At 39.9% G+C, this 25,246-nt stretch overlaps 3 protein-coding genes across 3 annotated transcripts; all 3 read right to left on the reverse strand.

Moving 5' to 3' along the window:
• Positions 1–53: 53 nt before the first annotated feature.
• On the reverse strand, positions 54–16,489 carry rims3 (regulating synaptic membrane exocytosis 3). The gene is made up of 7 exons (XM_079571325.1): positions 16,305–16,489; positions 12,017–12,261; positions 3,034–3,175; positions 2,846–2,958; positions 1,820–1,921; positions 1,615–1,754; positions 54–1,516 (listed from the first exon to the last, which is right to left on the reverse strand). Exons 2-7 carry the CDS (start codon positions 12,222–12,224, stop codon positions 1,304–1,306), a joined length of 918 nt encoding a protein of 305 aa, XP_079427451.1. The 5' UTR covers positions 12,225–12,261; positions 16,305–16,489; the 3' UTR covers positions 54–1,303.
• Positions 16,490–17,129: 640 nt separating this feature from the next.
• nup42 (nucleoporin 42) lies at positions 17,130–19,512 on the reverse strand. Its single transcript, XM_079571403.1, has 7 exons — positions 19,245–19,512; positions 18,536–18,836; positions 18,374–18,462; positions 18,211–18,287; positions 18,018–18,104; positions 17,844–17,934; positions 17,130–17,708 (listed from the first exon to the last, which is right to left on the reverse strand). Exons 1-7 carry the CDS (start codon positions 19,417–19,419, stop codon positions 17,224–17,226), a joined length of 1,305 nt encoding a protein of 434 aa, XP_079427529.1. The 5' UTR covers positions 19,420–19,512; the 3' UTR covers positions 17,130–17,223.
• Positions 19,513–21,229: 1,717 nt separating this feature from the next.
• Positions 21,230–24,812, reverse strand: LOC306973667 (syntaxin-12-like). Its single transcript, XM_079570656.1, has 10 exons — positions 24,687–24,812; positions 24,021–24,155; positions 23,846–23,915; positions 23,565–23,664; positions 23,326–23,463; positions 23,187–23,230; positions 22,696–22,801; positions 22,273–22,345; positions 21,889–21,971; positions 21,230–21,814 (listed from the first exon to the last, which is right to left on the reverse strand). The coding sequence occupies exons 2-10, from the start codon at positions 24,118–24,120 to the stop codon at positions 21,719–21,721; spliced, it is 810 nt and encodes a 269-aa protein (XP_079426782.1). The 5' UTR covers positions 24,121–24,155; positions 24,687–24,812; the 3' UTR covers positions 21,230–21,718.
• Positions 24,813–25,246: the final 434 nt, after the last annotated feature.

Here is a 25,246-nt window from a genome sequence, read left to right on the forward strand (position 1 = left end):
AAATCAGCTGAAATAATCATAATGTGAACCAAGTGGTTTCTCTTTTGATCTGGCACCATTAAAGAGATTTATATTCTGATGTTGAATGCTTTGACTCTGACTGTATTGTCCTTATTTACCACATAGTCACATGATCAGTAAAAAGCACAATGCATTGTGGCCAAACAGAACAAACATAATCTCTGCAGCAGCGTTTGTCATGGAAATACATTTACATAAAGTGCCTTTAAAAAAAAAAAACATCCAGGTGGTTTGATAGAAATGCTGTCATGCTGATACCCTGCTGGCCAGTTCACACTGACAGAAGTCAGAAACAATGTACAGTATATTCAAAAGGGCCTTAAAGGTTTGAGTTGGTGTAAACTTTGTGCATATCATCAGGTTAATCTGTCTAATACTTTCTTATTTCAGATTGTAGAGTACAAAAAGATAATGCCATTGGTGTAAAACTGAAGGCTACGCCTGAGAACCAAGGATTGTAAAAGCCTTCAGACTAGAGCTGCAAAAACCTTTGTTCTGTGCACAAGAACTCTTCTCATTGTCCTGCATGTGGCAATGCAATGGAGATATCTGCCATCATATCTTTTCAACACTCTTCACTAAAAATATTTCCAAAAGCAAAAGAAAGTGCTGCTATACACTTTTTACACTGATCAAGGCAAGCTAAAAATATTTAAAGCACTTAAGCACTTTCCAATGTCTCTAGGAGGATAGCAAGCAAACATGCAGAATTCAGCTGGTACATGTACAGCAACACAAATATCGAGTATATCCACTCTGTGGTGAGGAAATAATTCAATGGCAGAGCATGTGGCTACTTCACATAATATTCATTATGTGGATAAATATTTAAGCCATGCCCATGTTCTACCTGTTAGGGTAAAGAATGCTCTTCTTTTTTGCATTACATCTAAGTCACAGACTTTGCTACATATCCATTTTATACTACTACTCATCTACAATAGTAACAACAATGACAATTGCTTTGGTTTTAAAAAATAAAGTTTTCTTAGTTTGGCATAGAGTTTATAAATTGGCATTTGGACGGCCCTGGGATGAGATCTGAAAACTCATAATGTTGACATGGCATCAGGTGACTCCTTGTTCGAAATGGTGAAATGTTAATGCTACATCTAATTCAGTGTGACCGCTTTCAGAAGCGGCTTGTCAAAGTCAAGACAGTGTGATGTGTGAGACTTTAAACACATACAGTATAAATGTACAGTTCCAGATGGCAGTACATGACATGTGAGTGTGCATCTCCCTTTGCAGGCCCTACCACGGCACAAGTCTGTGTCGATGTCTAGGGGCAGGTCGGGCTGGTGGCACTCTCCAGAGATGACTGAGAGAGGCGTCTGGTCAGGGGACCGATGTTGGGGTCTGCCAGAGAGGAGGTAGGGAATAGCTTATACCAACCACTGACTGTGGCCGACAAGTCCAAGTCCTCCAGGAGGATCTGGGCCATTCCCATGAAGCACTTGTGGTCCATACGCCCATAGTCCCCCCATACTATTACCTGGCAACCACATATTTTATATAATTAGCCAACATAAAATGATCTCATTACATTTTAATGCAAACACATTTATTAGTAGGAAAAGGATAAATCTTTACCTGCACAACCTTGCCCTGAGGACTTTCATCAAACAGCAGAGTTTGCTGGTATGTGGGGTCCAGGTTTCTCTTTACTACTTTGGTTTTCTTCTTTGCCAAACACACTCCATTTTCCAATAGATATACCTTCACATAAGTTGCTGTGAAAACAACAACATAAAGTGAGCAGTAGTATCTGTTAGGGAATTTAGAAATCCTTTATTACCTGGTAAGTTCTTGGAGCCCTGTTTTGGGGTCAGGCTTCTGGCTTGAGTGACCTCCACCTCCAGTTGTCCTCCTCGGTCCACCATCCCAACATAGACGTCCCCTAAAGGAACAAAACACATCAATGAGCAACAATGTCTCATGCCCTGTCATCTTCAACAGCAGTGCTCCAGTACGATCCAATTCATAACCACCAGCAGAGGGAGACATAACAATTTCACACCACAAAGCTTTTTCTTCTCTATTTCTTTTTTTGGTTTGAAGTTGATAACCAATGTAATTTGTTTGGGTTTCATTTGGTGGATACATGAGTGTGCTTAAGGTGAACCTACACACTGCGGGAAGCTGTTTACACATCTCCCTTCTTGGTAAGATAAGAAAGAAAGCAAGATAAATAGAATGCGATACATAGGGTAGAATTACAAATAAAACTTGATTATTTTATTCAAAGCACAAGATAAAAAACATTGCTGTATTGATCATATAAATCAATACAAAAGACAAGACAAAGCTAGATGTCAAGTAGATGATTGGAAGTCTTTCATGACATACTTGTCATAAAAAAGAGCAGGACTTAGGGGCTCATTTGCCAAGCGTTTGCTTATGTGCAAAACAAGTAGAACGTGAAAAAGAGAATAAGCATCAGATCTGGGGCTCGAATAGAGTCATGCATGCTATTTCAAATGGTAAATTACGTGTCTGTGGTCAGTCTTTTGATTGCCTTCATGCAATTCTCCAGCTTGCACCCACTATTCAGCACTGATCTTTATAAATGGCCCACTAGTGTGTACAATATGTCAGAATGTGGTCAGTCTTACCTTCATGTCCTTAAATAGCTACAGATCTACTTTATCTGTTATTTGTTTTACTTGATGGGCCAGTTTGCTGTGACTTTGATGTAAAAAGAGTTTTTGCTGCCATGTTTAATATACGCACAAATGTTTACAGCCCATCTATGGCAGGAAGATTCTCGATTTGCAAGTCTTTGTTACCCATTGCAAAAGTTGGAGTGTGGTTGGATGCTTACCCATGGGGGGTGTAGCTAAAGTTTGCCGACCCACAATCTGGGCAGGACCTAGTCCATCCAGAAAGTCACTGAACTGCCGGTCTGGTGCCAGTCGTGGCGTAGGGAAGACAAACCTATGAGAGAGAGACAAACAGCGATCAGACATACCGGGAATAGCTGAAGAATTGTATAAATGTTTGGTTACTCACGTTCCATCTGAGCTGTTCGAGTTGGTGCTGCCATCAGTTGAATCCTTGCTGCCCTGCCGCGTCACTCTGCTCCTCATCTCCACTGCAAAACCAGTCTCTGTGCTCCGCCGGATGGTGCTACGTAGCTTCTTTGTCCCATTGTCTGTTGAAATGTCATGAATTAATAACATGAAGTGAAACAAAGCAACTTTTTAATCTTAAATTAATTATTTTGGAGTCATGTACACTCTTACTAGTATGAGCAATGAGTGTAGAAAAAGACCTGTTTTTAAGTTTGTTTTAGGTCAATATGCCACACAGGTAAGGTGAAATAAAGTCCAAATAAAAAGTAAGATGTGACATATCTTAGGTTTGAATGTGGGGCCTGCATGATAATATAACACAACCACATTTTGTATAAAAAGAAAGTGCACAAGCAAGTGCTGAGCCAAAAACTGAAAAATGACAGACACAGGGGGTGAGAAAGATACTCATGCAGCGTTCTATTTATAATCCGGCAGAGTGTGTGTCTGGACTGGCGCACGTGTGTTTGCAGCATCACATTGAGACAGACCACATGCACCCGCTGCCATGGCAACCCCCACCTCAGATCTGGACCAGACAATGCCACCTGAGCAATGGCGCCATGGTGACAGCAGTCTTGGCCGTCATCGTCTCAAAAAACACACTTAATGACACTGCGGTTTGCCATTAACTCACACTGGCGGTCTTAAAATGTTCCATGTTATTCAGAAAAAACTGAAAACCCTGCAGTTTGAAGTGTCCAGGTACACTAAAATCGTTTACAACAGGTGAATCCTCCAGCCAGGTGACACTGATCACCAGCATGGCTCCACATTGGAAATGGGCCCCCGGGCGGGCACTGCCGTCGCCCACTGCTCTTTATAGTTCGCCCCAGCGGCATCAAAGGATGGGTCAAATGCAGAGGACAAAATACCCTACCGGGACAGTAAAATTCACCTTCACCTTCACCTTCTCTCCAATGTTGATGCTCCTGGGTGTGTTTTTTTTATTTAACCAGGTAAGTCCCATTGAGATCTTAGATCTCTTTGACAAGAGAGACTAAGATGTGGCCAAGATGTGCAGCCAGCAACACTATACCAGCAACATACAACCAGTATGGTATGGTATGGTATGGTATGGTATGGTATGGTATGGTATGGTATGGTATGGTATGGTATGGTATGGTATGGTATGGTATGGTATGGTATGGTATGGTATGGTATGGTTTAGACAGGGACAGAGCACAATTTAATATTGACCAAAAGGAATGATGCATTGTTCCAGGTTGTAGCAAAAATGCTAATTTCCACCTGTAGTCCCTGGGTATGTTGATGGTACAGTACAGAAACTGATTTTAAATGTAGATGAATATTATATTATAACATTTTAACGTCATCATTAACATACATTTGATTTACATACGTTTGAAACATTATAACATTTTCTACCAATCCTTTTTCTAGGTGAACGGCCCTCATGACGTTGTTACAGAGTGCATGTTTGAATTTCTAGAAGCCATTATGTTTCCATTCATTTGAAAAAACATACACATCATTAGTTAAAACATTCACACACAAATGATCTGGACTGACCTCACAAGAGACTTGAAACTATTTTAAAAAATTAAGTGATTTTAAGTCCTTCTGCAGTAAGTTCCATGTAAATGGAGCTGAGTATCTGAAAGCAGTCTTTCCCAATTCAGTTCGTGCTTTAGGCACAACATAGTGCAAGTTGTCATTAGAACGAAGACTACGCTGACTCTGCTTCACTTTTAAAATACAAGATAAATAAGAAGGAAGCCTTCCAAGAAGCACCTTGTAAATAAAAACATACCAATGAGAGAGTCGACGAGCCTGAAGTGCAACCCTATTCACTTTAGAGCATAACAAACAGTGGTGAGTAAGAGGTCGACTGTTGCTTATGAAGCGCAGAGCCCCATGTATAAACTGTCCAACATCCCAAGACACTGTACAGGAGCATTCATATACAACACATCACCATAGTCAATAACAGGCAGGAATGTAGCTTCCACCAACCTCTTCTTTACAGTGAACGAAAAGCAAGGTTTATTTCTATAGTAACATCCTAGTGAAACTCTACACTTTTTGATGACATTTTGGATACAATTTAAAAGACAATCTATCATCAATTTTAAACCCAAATACATAAAACTCGATACCAATTTTCAGGCCAGATTTAGTGTAGATTGTCAAAAAAACAGATTTTGTCTTTCAACAAGGAGATAAACATCAGTTATGTTTTTGTATTCAGAAAAATCTCTACTGTATGGAAAAAGGAGAGGTTTACAACTCACGTCAGGATCGAGTTTTAGAGTAAAAAACTTAGCATGAGTTAAGTTCTCCTCATGCAGGTTCCAAGCCATTCCGAACCTTTGAAATGGTAAAATGTAGGAGTTAACAAAACTCTATTGTAGTGGCCATCCATCTTGTTATTGGACTTGATATGAACACTTGTTACTGGCCCCTCCCCTCTCACCCCCTCCGAACACAGTACGAAGCACCGCGAATCTGCTCCATCCTATTTATCCCCCTCCTCCTCATCGGCGCTCTCCCTCCGTGTGTTTCCATGGCAATCTGCTCTGCATTGCACCAAGAGCAGCGGCCGGTGCACAAGCCTTCTCCCCCTCTGTCTTCACCGCTGTGGCCTTTGAATGACTCTCACTTCTTAATCACACACTAGTCTGTTCTCTAACATGGAACTGGACCAATTAACAATCCCTTTTCCCTATATTATACCTTAACCTCGTATTGTATCGGACCGCCTCTATAGCTTTGTTCAGACAACTGCAAGTACCGTATATTAATGCATACTTACATAACATTATGTACCACTCAACAAGTTCAATAGGGGCGTCAACATTATTACGTAAGGTACTGCTTACTGCATTGGATGACATGTTTCTTTGGGCCAACAGTGCCACAAGGTTGTGTGCAGTGTCTTCTTGAAGTACAGTCGCTTTCTCATCACACAATAGCATGCAAATACATACACATATAGCAACAAAGCGAGGCTTGACATCAACATTAAACAAGAGTAATACACATTGCATATAAAAGGAATTAACTAATGCATACAGGGGCAATACTCGTGTGATATGCAGCAATGAGCGTATGTTTGTGAGGCTCGATTACCATAAAACATCCCTGACATTTTGGAGGGAGCACTGATGAAGCCCCTCTCATTATATCCTGTAATATAGAAAGCTGTTTTTAGACTCCCCGGTCGCGCTGACGTGCCTATTCGATGCACCGGTGACGGCAACAATCCGGCTAGCATAGCAACGGTAACCAGGCACGGGTGTTAGGGTTAGATAAAAGATCTGCTGTGGATCTGCGACAGTGGTACCTATGTTAAATATGGATAAAGAAGATGCAAGGTAGAGCGTTGGGATTAATCTGCGTCACAGAAGTGTGCTAATCCAAATAGCTTAACTGTGTAATTGACCAATGCAACTGTACAAATACATTGCAAAACACTCTATCCAAAATAAATATATCAGTTTTCATGATACTTGGTCTGAAAAGTTTAAAAGCCGCTGTTAAACTGAAGCTAGAAATATCTGTAGTGTTGGAGCTGTGAGACATTATCAGTCCATAATCAAAAAAGACAAATTTGCTTGGGTCGAATTCTGTCATAACTTTTACCAATTTTAATAGTCAACCACTGATTATTGATTTTGGTTAATTTTCTTGCCTGAACATAAATCAACCCGGTGGGACTCAAAAGAGAATTCAATTGAGAAATAAATATGGTGGATCTGATATCAAGTAATTAAGAGTCCAGGGCCAATGTCAAAGTTGTTTGCCCAGGACCGATGTTAGGGTAAGGGTTAGCGTTAGGCTGATTGGCTGGCTGTAACATTTGTCCTGGGCAAACAACTTTACTTTAGCCTTGGACTCTTAATTACTTGGTGATATCAGATCGACCAATAATTACGTGGTGGTGACAAAATGTATCAACTTTAGCACTGCAAGTGTCAGCAATAAAACAATGTTGGGGTGTCTCCCTCATGCTTGGAGATGAAGAAGAGGAGATGGAGATTCTGAGGAGGTTTATGGTTTTGCCGCTGCGGTGGTGTCAGGGCAGGATCAGGAGTGATTGGCACAGGCGTCAGATTCTTTTCAGATCAGGTTGGATGCATGCAGCTTTAAAAAAAAATTTTTTTGGAAAGATTCTTATCTAGAGTAAGTTATTCAAAACTGCTGTGCTGCCAATCAATGTTTGAACAGAAAAGCAATGGCTGTGTAAATGTACCACAGGAAATCTGTGAGGACTGTGGCACGCACGCTGCAGTCTATAGTGTAATCACATTCAGAGGTAATTTCGCTCTGATGAGCTCTGCAGCTAATGGGCTAATTCTGTTGGCAGGAATACTTCCCTGCTTCATTAATGTTGTTTATGCTTTATTTCAGAATAATAATGAGGGAAAAGGGTAAGGTTTGTTTCTTGAAAAACAGCATCAGCAGCTACGTATATTGAATATTGATTCTTATAATGAGGAAATAGATTATAGTAAGGATTTTCAAATATCATCAGCTGGACTGTGTTGATAATTGAGTTGAGAATGTTTTGCTTCTATTTTCAGAAGTTTCTTCTTCCTCTTGTAGTTTAAAAATGTTAAAATGATGTATTTTCCTCCTCCTACATGTTCCAGCCATATCCTAAGGTGTAGAATGAGCTCAGACCTATACCACAACTGTCACTCAAAAAGTTGTTAAAGGAATAGGCCACCGTTTTTACATACAAAGATATGTTCTTACCTCACTTTAGTCGAGTTAATATATCCCCGTCTGGTCTTTGTCCGCGCGCTCTGTCACGCAAACGGAGCACATACGCAGCCTCTCCCACATGTCACATAGCTCCGAAAAAGCTCACGATAGAAGCTACCAAGCTCTTCCACGTGTTCCCTATTTAAATAAAGTTACGTGAAGTGTTTTCATGCGAAGTATATTTACCCAGAAATGTAGCATGTCGATTTTATAAGCAAATAAAAAGGGGGACTATATTGTGAGGCGGTCTGATACGAGGAGTAAAACGTCCGCGTAGTAACTCCTAAAGACTTCCCCCGCTCACTTCCGTCAATAACCTTTAGGAGTTACTGCGCGGACGTTTTACTCCTCGTATCAGACCGCCTCACAACATAGTCCCCCTTTTTATTTGCTTATAAAATCGACATGCTACATTTCTGGGTAAATATACTTCGCATGAAAACACTTCACGTAACTTTATTTAAATAGGGAACACGTGGAAGAGCTTGGTAGCTTCTATCGTGAGCTTTTTTGGAGCTATGTGACATGTGGGAGAGGCTGCGTATGTGCTCCGTTTGCGTGACAGAGCGCACGGACAAAGACCAGACGGGGATATATTAACACGTCTAAAGTGAGGTAAGAACATATTTTAGTATGTAAAAACGGTGGCCTATTCCTTTAATTTGGGTCCGAAGTGCCGTCATGCACGAGCATGATATAGAAGCTGCAGTTACGTAAAAGACCTGAGGTGGCAGTAGAGAGTATAAAATGACCAACTTGCACCTAGTCCCTTAAAGACTGGTAACTCACAAGCTAGAGCCCTTTTAATGTCCCGTCCTGAAGGGAGAAGTCAGGACAGTCATGACTGCAACTATTTCTTATTTACACAAAGGAACAGTTTCATAAATGGAAAAAGTCTTGGTTCTGGGCTGGGGTAGTCATTGGGTACCATTTATTAACAAAGTGCAAAGTCCTGCTGCTCCTGTGATCATAGGAGTCAATTGTAAAGGGAACACAATTTATGTCTGAGCCCCCCACTCAGATGGACAAATACTGTATGAGTTCAGTTCACTATACAATAGTTTTGCACTGTTGATCAAAACTGGGTCAAGCCTTAACAAACACACTGAACCAAGATTTAAACAAAACCTGACCAGGAGTGAAACTCCTTTTCAGCTATTGGAAAAGTCTGTCTGTTTGTATTACAAAAACAATCCTTTGGTGGTGCACGACACGTAGAGGATAACATTAAATCGCTATTTATCGTACTGGGTCAAGCTGTTCAGTCGTACTATCTCTGTCATTGACTGTGGTGCTCAAGCGCCCACTCTCAGCCACAGAATATTTGCTTGCTTATCAGTATGACACTCTGAGAGGGTATTTATCCCTTTTTTGTGGAAGCATAGACAGACTTGAATGGTAGGACTAGCGCAATGTCTCGAGTTCACGTCCCCGGGTCTCGCACCGATGGTAAATAAACTTCTCCTGTATAAGACATCCAGACTGCTGCCTATTTTTCATCTATCCTCTCGAACACCATTGTTAATTCTCTAACAGTGCATAAAGCCTTACACAATGTTTTTTTCCTGGGAGCTAAGAAAGAGGAAAGTGTCATGGACTAAACATCAGGAGCCCAATGGCAGCAATAACACCGGTGCTATTTTTGGTTCCGTCAATGCTGGCACCGCAGCTTCCCTAACATCCACCGATCTGCAGGTACACTACAGTTCCAACAGCCAAAATAGCATCTTGTGTAATAGTTGTGTGTGTCCCTATCTGATGTACACGAAGAGGTAAGCCTTGTCTTTGCACTCGGAGATTATCCTGCTCAGGAGATAAAACCTGAGTGAGTCATCCATTAGACCTGAGATACTGCTGCGTTTTCCCTTTACCACAACTAATAATAGAGAGCAATAAATAGCACACACAGACAGCTTCAAAATACGCTCCACACTAGCACACGTCTGTTACAAAACAGGAAGACAGTGACACTCGCAATAAGACAGTGGCTGGTTGAATTGTACATAGAGATTGGACGTAACGATGACAATGGGCTTCCAGGTTAGAGACTTAAGTCATGAGCCCACTTGATGTGCTTCGCTGCTAGATACTGAAAGTCTTAGAGAATAAGTATACCTCACACCGTTATAAAAACAGCATCAATGAATAGCTCAAGTAAAATTTTGCCATAAAATGTAACATCAAATATGGTGAGAAGGTCAGCTTACTTCAGTATTTCAGGGGTGTTCAGTTGATTATATTAAAAAGGTTCACCACACAGGACAAATATTTCATGTTTAACCAAGTACAGTCTTCCATAATATTGACAATACAATGGGTTCTTGAAGTATTCATACCCCTCTATGTAACCCTCCAATGTTAAAATTATTATAAATATTTTCATTCTTAAAAAAAAAAAAAGAAAGAAAAACTGCTGTCCATGACACACTTTGAGGCAGTGACTTTTTTGTTTTGGAGAAATTTGCATATTTTGCCACAACCTAAACCTTTATGAATGTTTAAAAACAAAACAGGTAAAGTCAGTTTCTCCCGAGTCCCAATCCTCTGCTTATACCTGCAATACTTTAAAGTAATTCCTCCATTTAAGGCCATCATACCACAGTGTTGCTTTCATTGGAACACGCTCAACCAGAGCGCAGTGCCTTGGCCTGGTACAGAAGTGTCCATGGTGTTTTTGAAGCCACTAAACGTCACTGTGATGCTGCTCTAACGAAAGGTTTGATTAGGCTCCAGGAATCTGCCACACACTCCCAGAACAGAGGTGTCTCGCATCATGAGCTCCTCACTGCAGCAGCTCCGGCCAAAGCTACAGGCAACACGTCAGATGGACAATGCTAGTTGTTAACAGGTTTACTTTCCAACCCAATCTGCAGTGCTGAAAGAGGTGCTAGAACAACAAGTACATGGACTTTTTTCTGGTAAGAACGAAGAGATCTGAATATTTGAACTGGGTGGCCAAGCAGATTGGGTTGCACAATATATAACCAAATTACTGTTAATCGTGATAAATTATGACGCATTATCCACATCGCAAGAAGATGCAATTGCAACATCATTGAGGGCTCCTATCTGAGTTTAACACATTTAAAAATGTGCTTAGGTTCAGTTATGCCATGATTTTCCTCGTTTAGTTCCATTGTGTCTTGTTTTGGTTGTGAGTAAGCATTTTTAAAGTCCCTTTCAATCCTGAGCCGTCCTGTCCAATACAAAAAAAAGTCACACTGCATTAGCGCTCTCCAACAACAGTAGCATTTTGCGCAACAAAGGTATATCTTACTGTTTTGGATTTTGGTTAACATGGTGTTGTTTACTGTATCTTTCTTGAAGTCTGAAGTCAGTATTTCTGAACAGAGAGAACTGTATTGTCCATAATGGCTGATCAGATCACAGATTACTCTGAGCTCAAGCAAGACAACCATCAGCATGAACACACGTAACAACCAAGAGAGACATCAAGAAGCAGGAAGGCTAAAGACACACTGTTCTATAAAAGGTTATCCTTAAGTTCACTCCAGGACGAAACATCATGTCCAACAGGAATGTGCACAAGCTGACTAAAGAAAGAAGCAGTGAATTGAAGACTGAGAGACCATCAATACTTTTCAATGTATCAGAGATAAAACATGAGTGAACTTCAACACAATATATTTTCTATAAAAGAAGTATTTTAAACAAATAGAATTTAGGAATGTGAGGGGTCACAGTGACGACGGTCATCAGATCCACAAATCGCGGTCTTTAACCTAGATTTAAAGATATTCATATTTGGGACTGATCGTATTGCATTTACATGCAGCAGAGCGGCTCAATGTTGCTTTTCCATATTTAGTCTGAACTCTGGGCTTTACTAACAGAACATAAACACCAGAAATAAAACTTTAAAAATCTATTCGATGATGAACTGGAAGCCAATGTAATGTTTTGTGGACCTGTGTTATTTTCAGACCTTTTAACTCCGGTAAGTACTCGAGCCGTATTAGATGTATTATGTTTTGTTTTGTTTTTCACTGAGGCCTGTCAGTGGACCATTACAATAATCAAGCTTGCTTGAGATGAAAGCATGTATGAGCTTCTCCTGGTCGAAGGATGTTTAGAGACAGACTTTATATCATTATTGGATGCCAGGTAGGCTTATTTACATGTTACCTTTTTGAGGCACAAAAGAGATTGTGAATCCTTAAGTCACTGACCTTGTTGATTGAGCTGCTGTGTACTCTTGCTCCACTGGGATAGACCCACGATGGCCACCATTTTGGCTCCCAAGCTGGACCTCCTCTTCTTGTTTCCGGACAGCGAGGCTGTGTCGGGCCCTCCGCTGCTGGGGCTCTTCTCCAGGTTGTACATTGCCCCTGAGATACTGGAGGAGCGCACCACATTCAGACCGCCAACGCTGCTCATGGTGATGCTGGTGGAAGGCCGAAGAACAGAGGCAGCGCTGAAGGAGACAACAGAAGATTGATTTAGGTTCACGTGACATCATGACAGCCAATAGTTATGGTAGCTACTTTTAAACTGCTTATTAGTTTAGTTTGACCTGTTTTATGGTTCATATCTCTGCATTAAACTAAAAAAGGTGGTATAATTTTCTAAGAGATGTGTATTAGGAGGCAGTAGCGTCATTCAGGTATTTTCATTTGAAAGAACTTTAAAGGAACAGGCCACTGTTTTTCCATACTGAGATAATGTTCTTACTTGAGCTTAGACGAGTTGATGCAGTAAAGTGAAGTGCTCGTAAGGTGATATTACGCCTTACAATATAGTACCCCTTTTTATCCACTTAGAAAATGGACATGTTTAATTTTGTGTAACTACACTTGGATCGTGTAAACGCTCACGCAACCGTATTTAAATAGAGGAAACGTGGAAGAGCTTGGTCGCTTCTAACTTCACCCCCATTTGGCCCCATAGAGGAGAGGAGGAGAGGCTAAATGCTAACAACTTCTTTGTACACATCAACTCGTCTAAGCTCGGGTAAGAACATATCTCAGTATGAAAAAGCGGTGGCCTGTCCTTTAAACCATAAGTTTAACATGGCAGGTTTGTGGACCCAATCCCTCAGAAACAAAGTAACAGAGAGGAGGGAAAACATTTGAAATATATGTTTCTTTGAAAAATTATGCCACCTCTATAGAGTTACATAAGCCCTACACTAAATCTGACATGTTATTATCAGCAAATGATATAATGTGAACCCAACTTTATATCTTTATAATGTATGTTTGTAATATTTCTAACATATTTCTCTCCATTCACTTCTTAATATACGAAATACAACTAAGGTCAAGTGCTCGTATAACCCTGGTTCCACATTCTAGTTTTTTGCCCCCAATAACTGGAACAAGTGGCAAAAGTCACTGAAACTTCGAACCTTGATTACTTTTTTTGACCCTCAACTTCTCCCTAAGACCTGTGGTTACTGATGAGTGAATGTTTTTAAACATTATTTAAAATTTTCATGTACAAAAAGTATCCCATAAAAAGTATGATTACTTGCGCGTCCACCCACGTAATTTACATGTTGTGCTGTCCATGTGGTCTAACCTACATTGGAAAGACGACCAGGAAACTAAGTTCTATCCGCAGAAGTGATGGAGACTATCCAGTGGCTACGCCCTTTAATGATAACAACAATGATATTAGCTTCCTCAGATTTATTGGCATCGAGAAAGTTCCCCTACCGCCTAGAGGGAGTGACCAAGCACCTAAAACAGAGGGAAGCGTTTTGAATTTAAATGATGAAATAAACTTGAAAATTTTAATTCGAACAGAGATGTGTGTGTCGCAGATATTGCTGTATTCTTGAATGCATATGGTGGATCAGGTTCTTTGATTGTATTGCCTGTTTGCTATATTTAAGGCTTCAAGTAAGTGTGACTTTTAATAGAAATAGTATGACCCTCACATAATGGATTAAAGTCTACTTGATAGAAGTTCTGATGTCCCTCTGGTCATAGAAGCTTTTAAAGACAGATCTTAAAGGTTTGTTCACTGAGGTTTGCCCTTTTCTTTGTAGTACCAGCAACATTTCAAAGGAGGATGAGATCAAAAGCGCCAAGCCATAACTTTTTCACCAAACAATTTTGAAGTGCATGACCAGAGCATAAAGGTTAGGCTGTGTCTGTGTAGCTAGATGACTGTGGATGTGCGCCTCGCCAAAGCAAACCAGTAAACAGACCAGGCTACTTTCCCATTGAGCTGCTCTGTTTGTTTGTGTATGCATGTGTGCACATGTAGCCATCTGTTGGACCCTCACACCTCAGCATGAACTTGGCCTTTTCAGAGCGTTTGTGCAGGAGAGATGTTGCAAAAGCACTGAGCCTCTTCTGAGGCTGCCGAAGTACATCCTCACAACATCCAAACAACAGCGATATAATACTAGGGCTGCAGAATTATATCACGGAAATATGAATATATGCATAATTATACCAGCAGACATGCCATTGCAAAGAAATGTACCCGACCAAAATTATGTCAAACAAAAAAAAAATAACAAGTCTGCTGGAAAAGCCAAATGGGTTTTGTGGTTGTGGTGGACGGTGGTCGATAGCAGTGGTTCTCAAACTATTCTGTCTCACGTTTATTTATACTCCAAGTACCCCCTACCTCGAGGAGCTTGCCAATATTACAAAGTGACCAACTAAACTAAGATTATTCAGTATATATTAGTATTAAATCTTTTTTAATTCCCTGGTTGGAAAAAGCTAGTCAGGGCACTGTACTATTAACTGTAGGTGTACAAACTATCTGGTAAAAGACAAAATATGAATATGGAGATTGATTAGATGAATCATGTGGATCTTTGCTGAAATGACAACTGTATATGGAAGAACAATCGGACATGAAAAATAATACTAATAATAATAATGGCTTACACTTGTATTGCGCTTTACAAGCCTGTATTACCACGCTCCTCAAAGCGCTACACTGTCGTCATTATTCAATGTAGCCACAGCTGCCCTGGGGTAGACTGACAGAACCTGTGTGTGCCATCGACCCCTCCGACCACCACCACTCACTCACTCACTCACTCACTCACTCACTCACTCACTCACTCACTCACTCACTCACTCACTCACTCACTCACTCACTCACTCACTCACTCACTCACTCAATAAAAAAACATACAATATCTGTATTGCAAGAAGCCACAATATACCTCAAAACCACTAACGTCAACAATCTGACTGAGATCTACACAGAACTTATAAACATACAAAGGTTCAGTTTTAGCTCTAATTTTCCTAATTTAGTTCCATATTGGCCTAATTTTTAGTCCTGATTTTGTGTTTTTCAAAGTCTTGGTTCGAGACAATTTGCTGAATAACAAATGACCTATGATTTTTGTTTGAATTAAATGTAACACACCGTATTGAACTTTGAACTTTTATTGCTATTGTTCATATTGTGTATGAAATGAAATGCACAGTATAAATAAACATGCCTTGCCTTACAGCTATATTGCACAACCGTATCGCATATCGCAAGTTCTTTCCATATCGTGCAGCCCTACATATTTCCTTATCACTTTTCACACTAAAATCTAAATGTTTATAGTTTGCTATATTATGATGCTATGATGCTATATTATGATGAGAAGCATAAACTAATATTATGCTTCTCATCAAAGTATAACTACAAAGTCTAGCGTTATATTTATATTTGCATTTACATTTACTTACAAATGAAAAGGTAAAATGTAAGGACGGAGCTGTTAAACATTCATTCAGCCTCCCGTTAAAAGTTTTGCTCTCTTGAAAAAGGATTCTCAAATGCTCCCCTTAAATGCTACATTTGGGCCAAACACTGCAATGGAACTGAAAGTCATCTGGATGTTTGGGTCAGAGACATACAAATGAAATGATGATGATATAATAATAATAATAATAATAATAATAATAATAATAATAATAATAATAATAACAATAATAACAATAATAACAATAATAACAATAATGAGTGTTGCGTTTACTGATTAAATGGGGAGTTTAGGTAGGTGACCCAAACCTAATTTGCTTTCAAAAATACCTGCTGCTTTTACTTAAGTGCGTAGAGACTGATACATCATAATAGACTAGAATCTAGATCATAGACACAATCTTGGCTCGATCTTCAATTCGCAAAATAAAGTAAAACATTGCAAAAACCGTATGCATTTAAACAAAATGTTAGAAAAGAAAGGCCGGAAGAGAAATTAGAATGTGAAGTCAAGCAAACACACTGGAGATGCATACACTGTCAATGTATGGACGCTGCGACCTATGTGACATGATGACAAAAATTCATATGACGGAACATGACCAAAGACCTTTCACTGAGAATTGATGAAAATGCTTTACTCTGCAAATCCAGCTAATGTCTCTATTAAAAAAAAAATTTAAAAAAAAAAGAGCCTCCTTTTCTCAGCGAACAGGAAAGCAGAGCAGCAACTAGCAGAAACAGCCGTATAGCGCACCTTGTGCAATGAAAAAAGACACTCACCCGGGGAGCGGCGAGGCAGTGGGGAGCTCGGAGGTGGTCAGACAATACTTGGTTTCTGTGCTCTGAGTATTAATGTCATCGTTTATTCCTGATTTCACTGCCTGGTGTGGGGATGGTGGAGCTCTTGGTTACACTGCGTCCGAGGCGCGGCTGAGAGTGCAGAGTCAGACGCGGAGCTGAAGACAGGAGGACACAAGAGAGGAAGGAGGGGAGCGAAGGAACAGGGCGCCCACGTGTGGTGGCATGAGGGACGTGTATAACAGCAATAGAGCTGGATAGATTGATTTTAGACTAACCGTGAAAAAGATACATCAATATTTTAATATTTGCAGCATTTTGATCTAAACTGGTAACGTTTGAATTAGTTTAAAATCAGTTACCATCATTTTAGTTGGCTAAACAGAGCTTTTGAGGGGCCAATGTAGATAAACTAAACATGTGGTTTCTAGTTAAACAATAGTTTTTACCAATGTTTGTGTTGATACCTAGTGCAAGCATGAATGTGTTATAAAATCTATCCATCTTCTTCCACTTGTCCGTTGCCAGGTTGTGGATCACAAGCACCAGCCTGTTGGTCTCTCATGAGGGCCTTCAGAACCGCTCTTTGTCTGACCCGTCACCTAGGACATGTTTGCCATGGGAGACCCTACCGGGGGCACAAAGCCCCCGACAAGAGCTCCTAGGATCATTCAGTTAATCAAACCCCTCCACCACATGAAGGTGGCGGCTCCAGGAGCGTATAAAATGAATGCAAGTAATAGAATAGTAATCCTTACTTCTTAGGCACAGTATATTACGCAAAACACTTCAAGTTGTAAAAATAATTTATTGACTTAAAAACTAAATATTGTTTCAACAGATCATTATATTGTGCTATACATGGTTTGTTGCAACATGGTAAATAATTAATTGCACAGAATCACAAAACCAGCAGATTAGCAGGAGGAGGTTTCAGGGGAATTTGTCCAAGGGTGAATCTTTTGGCTTTAAACTGATTAATTTCTTCCGCAGTCAAACTGGTTTCAGTAGAAAACAAGTCCGAGGCTCCACCGGCAGGCGCAGTAGGGGCTGATACAGATGCACTTGGTTGCCCGAATGCATTGGTTGTTCCAGAAGGGGCGGGTGTTTGAGCCCCAAAACCAGTGCCAAATGCTCCTCCAGTGCCGGCAGAAAAACTAAAACCAGATGCCGAGCCAAAGCCTGAAGGAGCTACTGCTGTTGTTTTGTCTGAAGCAGCGAAGGTAAAGGAGGAAGCAGGAAGAGCAGGGGTGGCTCCAAAACCGGAGGGAGGCTGTGCTGTCTGGGCACTGCCAAAGCCAGACGGAGGAGGAGCTGACGCAGAACTAAACCCGGACGCTGGAGCTGCAAAGCTGAAACTGCTCAGTTGGTCAGATGCCCCAAAACCTAAAGATTCAAAAGACGTTTTAAAATGTAAATGTATTAAAAACACTCTACATAAGTATAACATAGCAATAGAGTAAGCCTACAGACATTAATCAAGACATCAGACAAGTGCCGTAAATAAAAATGAATATTTACTTTTGCTACCAAAGTCGCCTGTACATCCTGTGTTTGTTGAACCAAAGCCTGCTGAGGAGCCTTGTGATGAATCGTTATTTAGTTCTTGAAGCTGCGAAATAAAGATGGCAACTGATAAATTACAAAGTATTACAAACTATAGTATAAAATGGAGTTACATATTTAGTGTCTCACCAAAGCTGCTCTGGTTGTGGCATTCATTATTTTGAGCTCTTGAACTCTACTTCTCCACTGGCTGAGCAACTGATTCACACCATTGATCTAAAAGGCAAACAGAAAATAAATGTTTAGGAATTCATGAAAAATGCCAATAAGTCTTTTTTTTTTTTTTTTTTTTTAAGAATAAACAGAACAACTGTAGACCTACATAGCTCTCCAGATTTCCAGACGCTCTTGAGGTGTAATATTCCAGTCTTAGCTGTTCTGGGGAGAGATCTGTAAATCCTGCAAGGAATTTGACAGACCTGTAATTGTGATGTAATGCAACAATAACACATAAGTATTGACAAGAAAAGTGCAGTTGTACAAACCTGATAGTGGATTCTTAGAAGCGGAGTAGGTGGAAAAAGCCCATTGTCCTGAGCTGTCCCAGATCTCCATGTCGTTTTGAATCACTTCACTAAACAACATACACAAAGATCAATACTATGTTGCATTATAAATGTCCAGTTCGAAAACCTGAACAAACAAACCATTTTTTGTCATTGTCATCATCAGTTGTTGGTGTTGCTCTCGCTCCTTTATTAAATGTGCTTGGAGTGTCAAGAGCTGAAAATCGATTTTGTGAAAAGCTATAATCAGAGCTCTTGATGTTTTCTCTTCTCCCAAATCCTCCACCACCTCTGCCACCCCAGTCAGAGCCACCACCGTCTCCTCTGCGGCTCCACTGATCATTTTCCCGAGAGCCAAAAGAGGAGGGCTGTACGTATCCTCCACCACCTCCTCCTCCTCCTCGCTGTTGGGAAGGATTCACCCAAACTCGATTCCCAAAACCTGCTAAGAAAACAAAACACCCATTTTACTTGTAATTGGGTAATTTAGCCGCTTTACCTCTGCCTTAACCGAGCACATAAATCTCCAAGTTCAGCCTAAGGGCCTACACGCCATTTGAAAGCTTTTTTGCTGTATTTTTGTTGCATTATTGACCTGTTTTTGTTGTGTGTTCAAATGTGTTTTTGTAACTTTTTTGTTGAGTTCTTGTCTGTCACGTTTTTGTTGTGTTTTCATCCTTGTTTACGTCTCGTTTGCATTGCTATAATGGCGCGTATTTTCATCACAAGCTTTTAGAAGAAGTCAAACTGGAGAAAATGTCCTTGGTTCAGGTGGGAGTTAAGAGGTTGACATGCATTTTTTATACCTATAAACCTTTGATTACTATAAAAACCATCCTAGCGAACCCACCTCCTCCTCCGCCGCCACCGCCGCCTCGGGACTGCTGGTGCTGCGGTGGTGGAGCACGGCCGCTGCTGTTGAAGCCACCGCCACCGCCGCCGCCTCTTCCTCCACTGGGATGTTCATTCCAACACTTGTCGCCATATCGACAACGACCTTGAAGGAAAAACTGACAAATTGTCATTTTGTATAGCGAAACATTGGTTATTCAAAGCCAACGAGGCCACTTATCAGTACTGCGCGACTGAAGCGTCAGCGCCGTGGATTGTTTGGGCATCGCGGGTCGCATGGTGATTACGTCACCAACACCCTGAACGAAGCCAAACCAAACCACAGCGCACTCTTTCGGTTAAATTATGGGGCTTACAACTTTACGTCCATAGTTTAATCAAAGAAAACAACCATTTCCATATCTGTTTCATGTAACCCACTTTTACAGCAATGTTTTAATAGTATTCCCAAATCCCATAAATTGGATCAAGCAAGCGTAATTCATTCTCTCCCCATATTTCTTTAGGAAAATGCACACTAGGGGGCACACGAGACTAAATAGAAAACCACTGTCCCAAACATTTAGGGTTAGATGACTAGAAAAATCGACAATATAGATTAGATACAACAATCTAATATGTTTTTGTTTTGTTTAACCCTGCTGAAAAAACAGCCCGGACCAGCATGGATAAGCACAAAGAGAGACAAAGTAGGAAGTTTTAATAACATAAAAGACAAAATAAGATCATCCTTTATTGATCCCACAATGGAGAACTTCACAAAAACCTAGCCTAGACTGTGGCATAATAATAATGATAATAATAATCATAATCATCATCAAGTTTACTATTGTTTTGTAGGCTATGATGTATTTTTAATGCATTGTCTTGAAGTCCTGTATGTAAAAAAAAGGTCAATAATCGTGAATTATCATCAAATTGCAATATTTTCTCTCACAATAATCGTGACACCAAAATTTTAAATCGTGACATAGCCCGGGCAAGCACCTATGGTGTCCTCATTCTTTGTCATTTCAACCTGGTCACCCAATAAAACACTGCACTTAAACTCAAAGGTCCAAGAGTCAACACTATTTTCACAATTTCACACATACAATTAGGAAATCCATTTGTCACCCATCATGTAATGCTTCCTTGTGAAAAATTGACTCCCTAACTGCTTCAAGCTTGTCAAGAGGGGTCCATCCCCCTCAACCCTGAGCAAACTTAAAGGGACTGATTTTGTTTCAATTAATGGAACATAATTTGTTTTATCCTCTTATATTGCAAACTCACATTTGTGGAGGAAAAACAACATTGTGTATAAGCATTTGTATCAATTTCATGAACTTGCAGGACAGTGTAACATTTCTGTGAAAGTGACCCTGCATGATGTGAAATGTGACTATAAACTCGTCAGGTATCAGGTATAGGGCCTTTAAACCAAGGATAGCTCACAACATAACTAGCTCCATCCTTTAAGAAGAGAGAGCGGACCATTAAGTGCTGATAAACTAGTGCTCCTGAACTAGATACAGCCATCGCACAGGTTTTCCGACAGCTGCATATAACTATATTCTCTTGGTTTATTTAACTGCTAGCCCATTACTAGATAGGAAGGGAGTGACAGAAACTGAAGTTCCAGCAAATGTGGAATGAAACTTAGAAAATAAGTATTTAAATGATGATGTCAACATAGTTCTGTTTTCTAATATTGGTGTTTTAGTTACATCATTATCAGATCATCTATTTACAAAGGCTATTCAAACATTTGAGAACTCAAAAAAGTAAAATAAAAATGGTTAGATTTCTGGTGCTTATAGCGGTGGCCTCTGCTAATGATTAATTTCAATTCAAGAGTGAAACTAACTAGGCAGCAGTGCTGTGTTGGGAAAAAAAAAATACAAAAAACAGTCAGGCAGGCATTTATTGAGTATAGTGAATGTCTGAGTAATCTAATAAAAATGGGCAAGTGTAGTAGAGATCAGCTTGGTGATCTAAAATTCATAATTACAGATACATAATGCAGCAAGGTAATATTTACAACATGTTTTATATTGGTCATCATAATATCCATATTGTACAACATGTATACAACAATAAAGGTACATTCATCATTTATCGTATGCTTATGTGTAAATTTCTACAAGCTAAAAATCTACATCAGAAGCCAGATACAAAATGTGCATTGCCAAATCCTTACTCAAATTTACCGATAGTTTATCTGATTTACGAATATTTTATCAACATAGTGACAATAAAAGTAAGTGCAGTAGATAAAAATAACAAATGAAATAGGCAAATATTCAATCGTATAACATTTTTGTTGCAGAGGCCCAATCAATGAGCCTTGATCCATCTAGATGCAACATTGTGTTCTTTCTAAGAAGTGATCTTCATCAAAATATAACTTTTTGCAAATGTTAAGACAACAGTCAGGTCCTTACAATGAAGAGGTGCAATTTTTGTGGCACTGAATTTGCACAAATATTTTCAATTTTTAGTTCCCCACCAAATGAGGAGGCTAACTACGATTATTATTATTGCACAGATCACTGCCAGAATAAACATCTTCTTGCGTGACTTTTGCTGTGAAAAACGAAAAACGTTTTGTTAAAATGAGTAACGGAGCGTTTTCAACTCTTACTTTGATGAAAACTCACTTGGTAATGGGCCGCTCTCTGAAGCTGCTCTGTTCCCCGCTCAACATGGACCTCGGCATTCTCCACATTGGCCTCAATGCTATCTGCAGAGGGCCATATACATACATTAATAAAATACAACTGTATTGATTAAAATACACAAAAGCAATGCACCCTTAAAGCACGATAGAGAAAAGGATGACCGTAGTGAAAAAATATAAATGAATAAAACAAAATATAAACTAAATTGTCAAAATGTTTGCAAATGAAGTTTATAAGTACATTGCAAATTAGCCTTGGCTATAAATGTTGTAGTGTGCTACTTGTTAATTGTTCACACTTCATCCCTATCAAATAAATAAATAAATAAAGTAACACAAATAAACATATATTCTTGTTACTTACCAATCATCTCTCCCTGGTCATGGATCATCACTGCTAGGTCTTTGAAGATCTGATTCACGTCCAAAATATCAGACTTGAAAAGAAGAAAATACCATCAGAGGAAATATTGGGATAAAATCTAAATAAGGAGCCCAAATTCATGCATTATGATCAAAACTATAATTATAAGTAGTAAACGCAAATGTAAGTCACTTTCATATATCACATATCACACTAATCATGCACATCATCCATTCATTTAAGATTAGCTGGAACTGTGGTCTTTAAGTGCACATTCACACCCAAACACACTGCGTATTCATTCCCCGACAGGTATGATAAGAATAAAAAGTTGCATTTTGAGCCAGTTCTGTTTAAGAGTTTTGCTCTTTACATAAATATGTGTGCCGTGTATATAAGAAACAAATACAGCATGTGACATACCTCGAGCTGTCTAATGTTGGTTTCCCTCTCTCTGATAAGCTCCAGGTCCTCCTCTGTAATGGCTACCTCTTCCGTCTGAGTAGTCATCTGGCCCCAGTCCTCTTGACTTGAAACAAACCAAAGAATATGTCCAACGCATGGTCATTGGATAGTGCAAATCTAGTACTTTACAATTTGCTGAGAGATCACTGTAACCACCCAAATAACTCTTCAAAGTACACTTTCTTGTCCATGGTTGTCCTTATAGTATCTAAATGTGATGTTGTTTATTAGAGATTAAAACTATATTGTTATTTATCATACTGCACGGTCAAACCATCTCTGTAGAATAGCCATAACACTGAGTCTTAAGCACGGTTTGTTTGGCTTGCTTATCAGTTTGACGCAAAACCAGCCAGTGTAAGTATCCCGCTTCATGTGAAAGCCTCGCCAGACTTGAATGGTCAGACTAGTACAATGTCTTGAGCTCAAACATCTAGAAATAGCACTACCTGTCAAATGACACGAGCTTCTCATCTCGAAAGGGGTCATCAGCCTAAAGAAGAAAACGATTTACAAGTTTGTCAAAGATCATGTGAACCAAACACAGGTTTTCGCTTTGTGTCTCCCACAAAATCCGTCATGACTCACTGAAAGACGGGATCCTGCCCTTGCTCGAGCTACAGACTCCTTCTCTTTTTCTGCTGCTAGACGCTGGATGGCCTGGAAGTTGTTCAGAGCTGTTGAGAAATCGCTCATAAGTCGCTCCTTTTGAAGTTTGTGCTGCCTCTGGTTGATGTCAAAATAAAAATGGAGGCATGAGGTGGAGAAGAGAGGTGAAGACGAGGGCCAAACAAACGCCTTAAATCAGATAAACTATTCATTGTTACCTGTTCAGAGGGGGATATGGGTAGTGGAATGGAGCCTAGTTCCTTAAGGTGCTTGTTGGTTTCTTTGGCAAGTTGGTTTGTAGAGTGTTGTATCTGTTGCCTAGAATTACACAACATTTACATTTTATTGAGACAAATCAGACAAACAATAGTGTGTTTGGTGAAGAACAACAATATCTGACAACAAAGTGCAGCAATCAAGTTTTCACACTGTCTCTGGTTAAGTTGATCTCAACCTGAGAGCATCTAAAAGTCGACATGATGCATAAATGTTTACGTACAACTGCTCCTGGAGTTGAGTGGTGTCCTGTCTGGTCCCCAGTTGGGTCACCATACTTTTTATTTGTCCAGCTGTAGGGGAAAAAAATATATACTTCAGTTGTACATCCCACACTATCATGAGGTACGTGACAGTAGCACAAAAACACACTGCTGCTTTTTCACAATCATACTTACTATTCTGTGTGATCTTCTGTATGTTGGAGCTGCATGTCTGGGTCAGGGAGTGGAAGTCCCGTGGGACAGCACGATAACTGTCTGTTTTACTGTATGACATCTTGTCACTCTTTGAGCTCAATGATTTCTGTTGAGCTTAGCTGCAAATAAATACAAATATACCAAAAGTCTTAGGATTGACAGGTCTGTGAGTCAACGCACCTCCAATAACAATTAGCCACTGTTGCAGGAGACGGAACACGAGGTAGAAATAAAATCGAGCAGAATTAAGAAGAGGTGGTATAAAACTAACTTTTATAAAACCCCGTTTCCAAATGTCCTAAGTGATGAGTGAGTTACGCCCCTATTAGCACAAAACAAACGCCCTGTCGACTAATAAAGTGAACAAACAGAATGACATCGGATCTGAAGTGCAAACATTGAGAAATGCCTGATCATTCCCCAGTAGACCATAACTCGACTGCAGACAAAAACACAGTTTTCCTGCGCTAAAGACAAGGCAATAGCTCCTCCTGCTGCCCAGCTGTTAGCTTCAGAGCTACTGATGCTAACTGTCAGCTTGTCGTTGACAGGTACTATCATACAGTCTACACAGAATATCAGCTACTTCAGCCAAGTACATTTAACTAAACAATAATAAGGTTGATAATCTAAACGATAAAGCACTTACCTGTTCTCCCTTCTAAATTCAAGCATAAGTTTAGTGTTGTTAACACCCAAAACAGAGCTTCCCCAGCAGAGTGACGTTGCGTCTGTTTTGTTCTACGGTGAAAGTTTCCGCCTGTGCTGGTCCCACAGGCTGCACTGCCCCCACCGGAGCGTGTCACTGTGCTCGTGGGCCTCACGTGCCCAGGCCAGGGGTGATTTTAGACCACAGACTGACCAGCGTGTGATTCTTATTGATTCAAGGTGAACATATTTCTGTGTCACTTGTTTGATGTGTTGTTGTTATTATTATGAGGGTTCAATATACTTTCTGCTATCTCTAGTGCAGCCATTTAAATCCGGAGACAGGCCCCTTTAATCCAGGGAGCCCCAATAATCATACTTCACTCGATTCTATTCAAAATAATTTATACTATATTATAGCTTAAAAGTGCATACAAAATAACAATGACTGTTTGTGAGAGGTGGTTGGGTGGGTAAATTGCAATTTGATTTTAATCTGTGGGAGTAGCTAAAAAATAGATGAAAAGCTCTCTGTACATTTGATTTGATCTTGATTT

The sequence above is a fragment of the Gobius niger genome (assembly GCF_951799975.1).
Source record: "Gobius niger genome assembly, chromosome: 14".
Taxonomy (NCBI): domain Eukaryota; kingdom Metazoa; phylum Chordata; class Actinopteri; order Gobiiformes; family Gobiidae; genus Gobius; species Gobius niger.

Coding starts and splice junctions, on each gene's coding strand:
- rims3 (XM_079571325.1), bottom strand. CDS start 12,224: ATGAGCAGCGTTGGCGGTCTGAATGTGGTGCGCTCCTCCAGTATCTCA. Junction 3,176..12,016: donor ACAGCAGCTCAATCAACAAG/GTCAGTGACTTA, acceptor ACATTTCAACAG/ACAATGGGACAAAGAAGCTA. Junction 2,959..3,033: donor TCGAACAGCTCAGATGGAAC/GTGAGTAACCAA, acceptor TCTCTCTCATAG/GTTTGTCTTCCCTACGCCAC.
- nup42 (XM_079571403.1), bottom strand. CDS start 19,419: ATGACAATTTGTCAGTTTTTCCTTCAAGGTCGTTGTCGATATGGCGAC. Junction 18,837..19,244: donor CGGTGGCGGCGGAGGAGGAG/GTGGGTTCGCTA, acceptor TTTTCTTAGCAG/GTTTTGGGAATCGAGTTTGG. Junction 17,709..17,843: donor AGGCGACTTTGGTAGCAAAA/GTAAATATTCAT, acceptor TTGAATCTTTAG/GTTTTGGGGCATCTGACCAA.
- LOC306973667 (XM_079570656.1), bottom strand. CDS start 24,120: ATGTCATACAGTAAAACAGACAGTTATCGTGCTGTCCCACGGGACTTC. Junction 23,916..24,020: donor ACAGAAGATCACACAGAATA/GTAAGTATGATT, acceptor TTTCCCCTACAG/CTGGACAAATAAAAAGTATG. Junction 23,665..23,845: donor ACTCAACTCCAGGAGCAGTT/GTACGTAAACAT, acceptor GTGTAATTCTAG/GCAACAGATACAACACTCTA.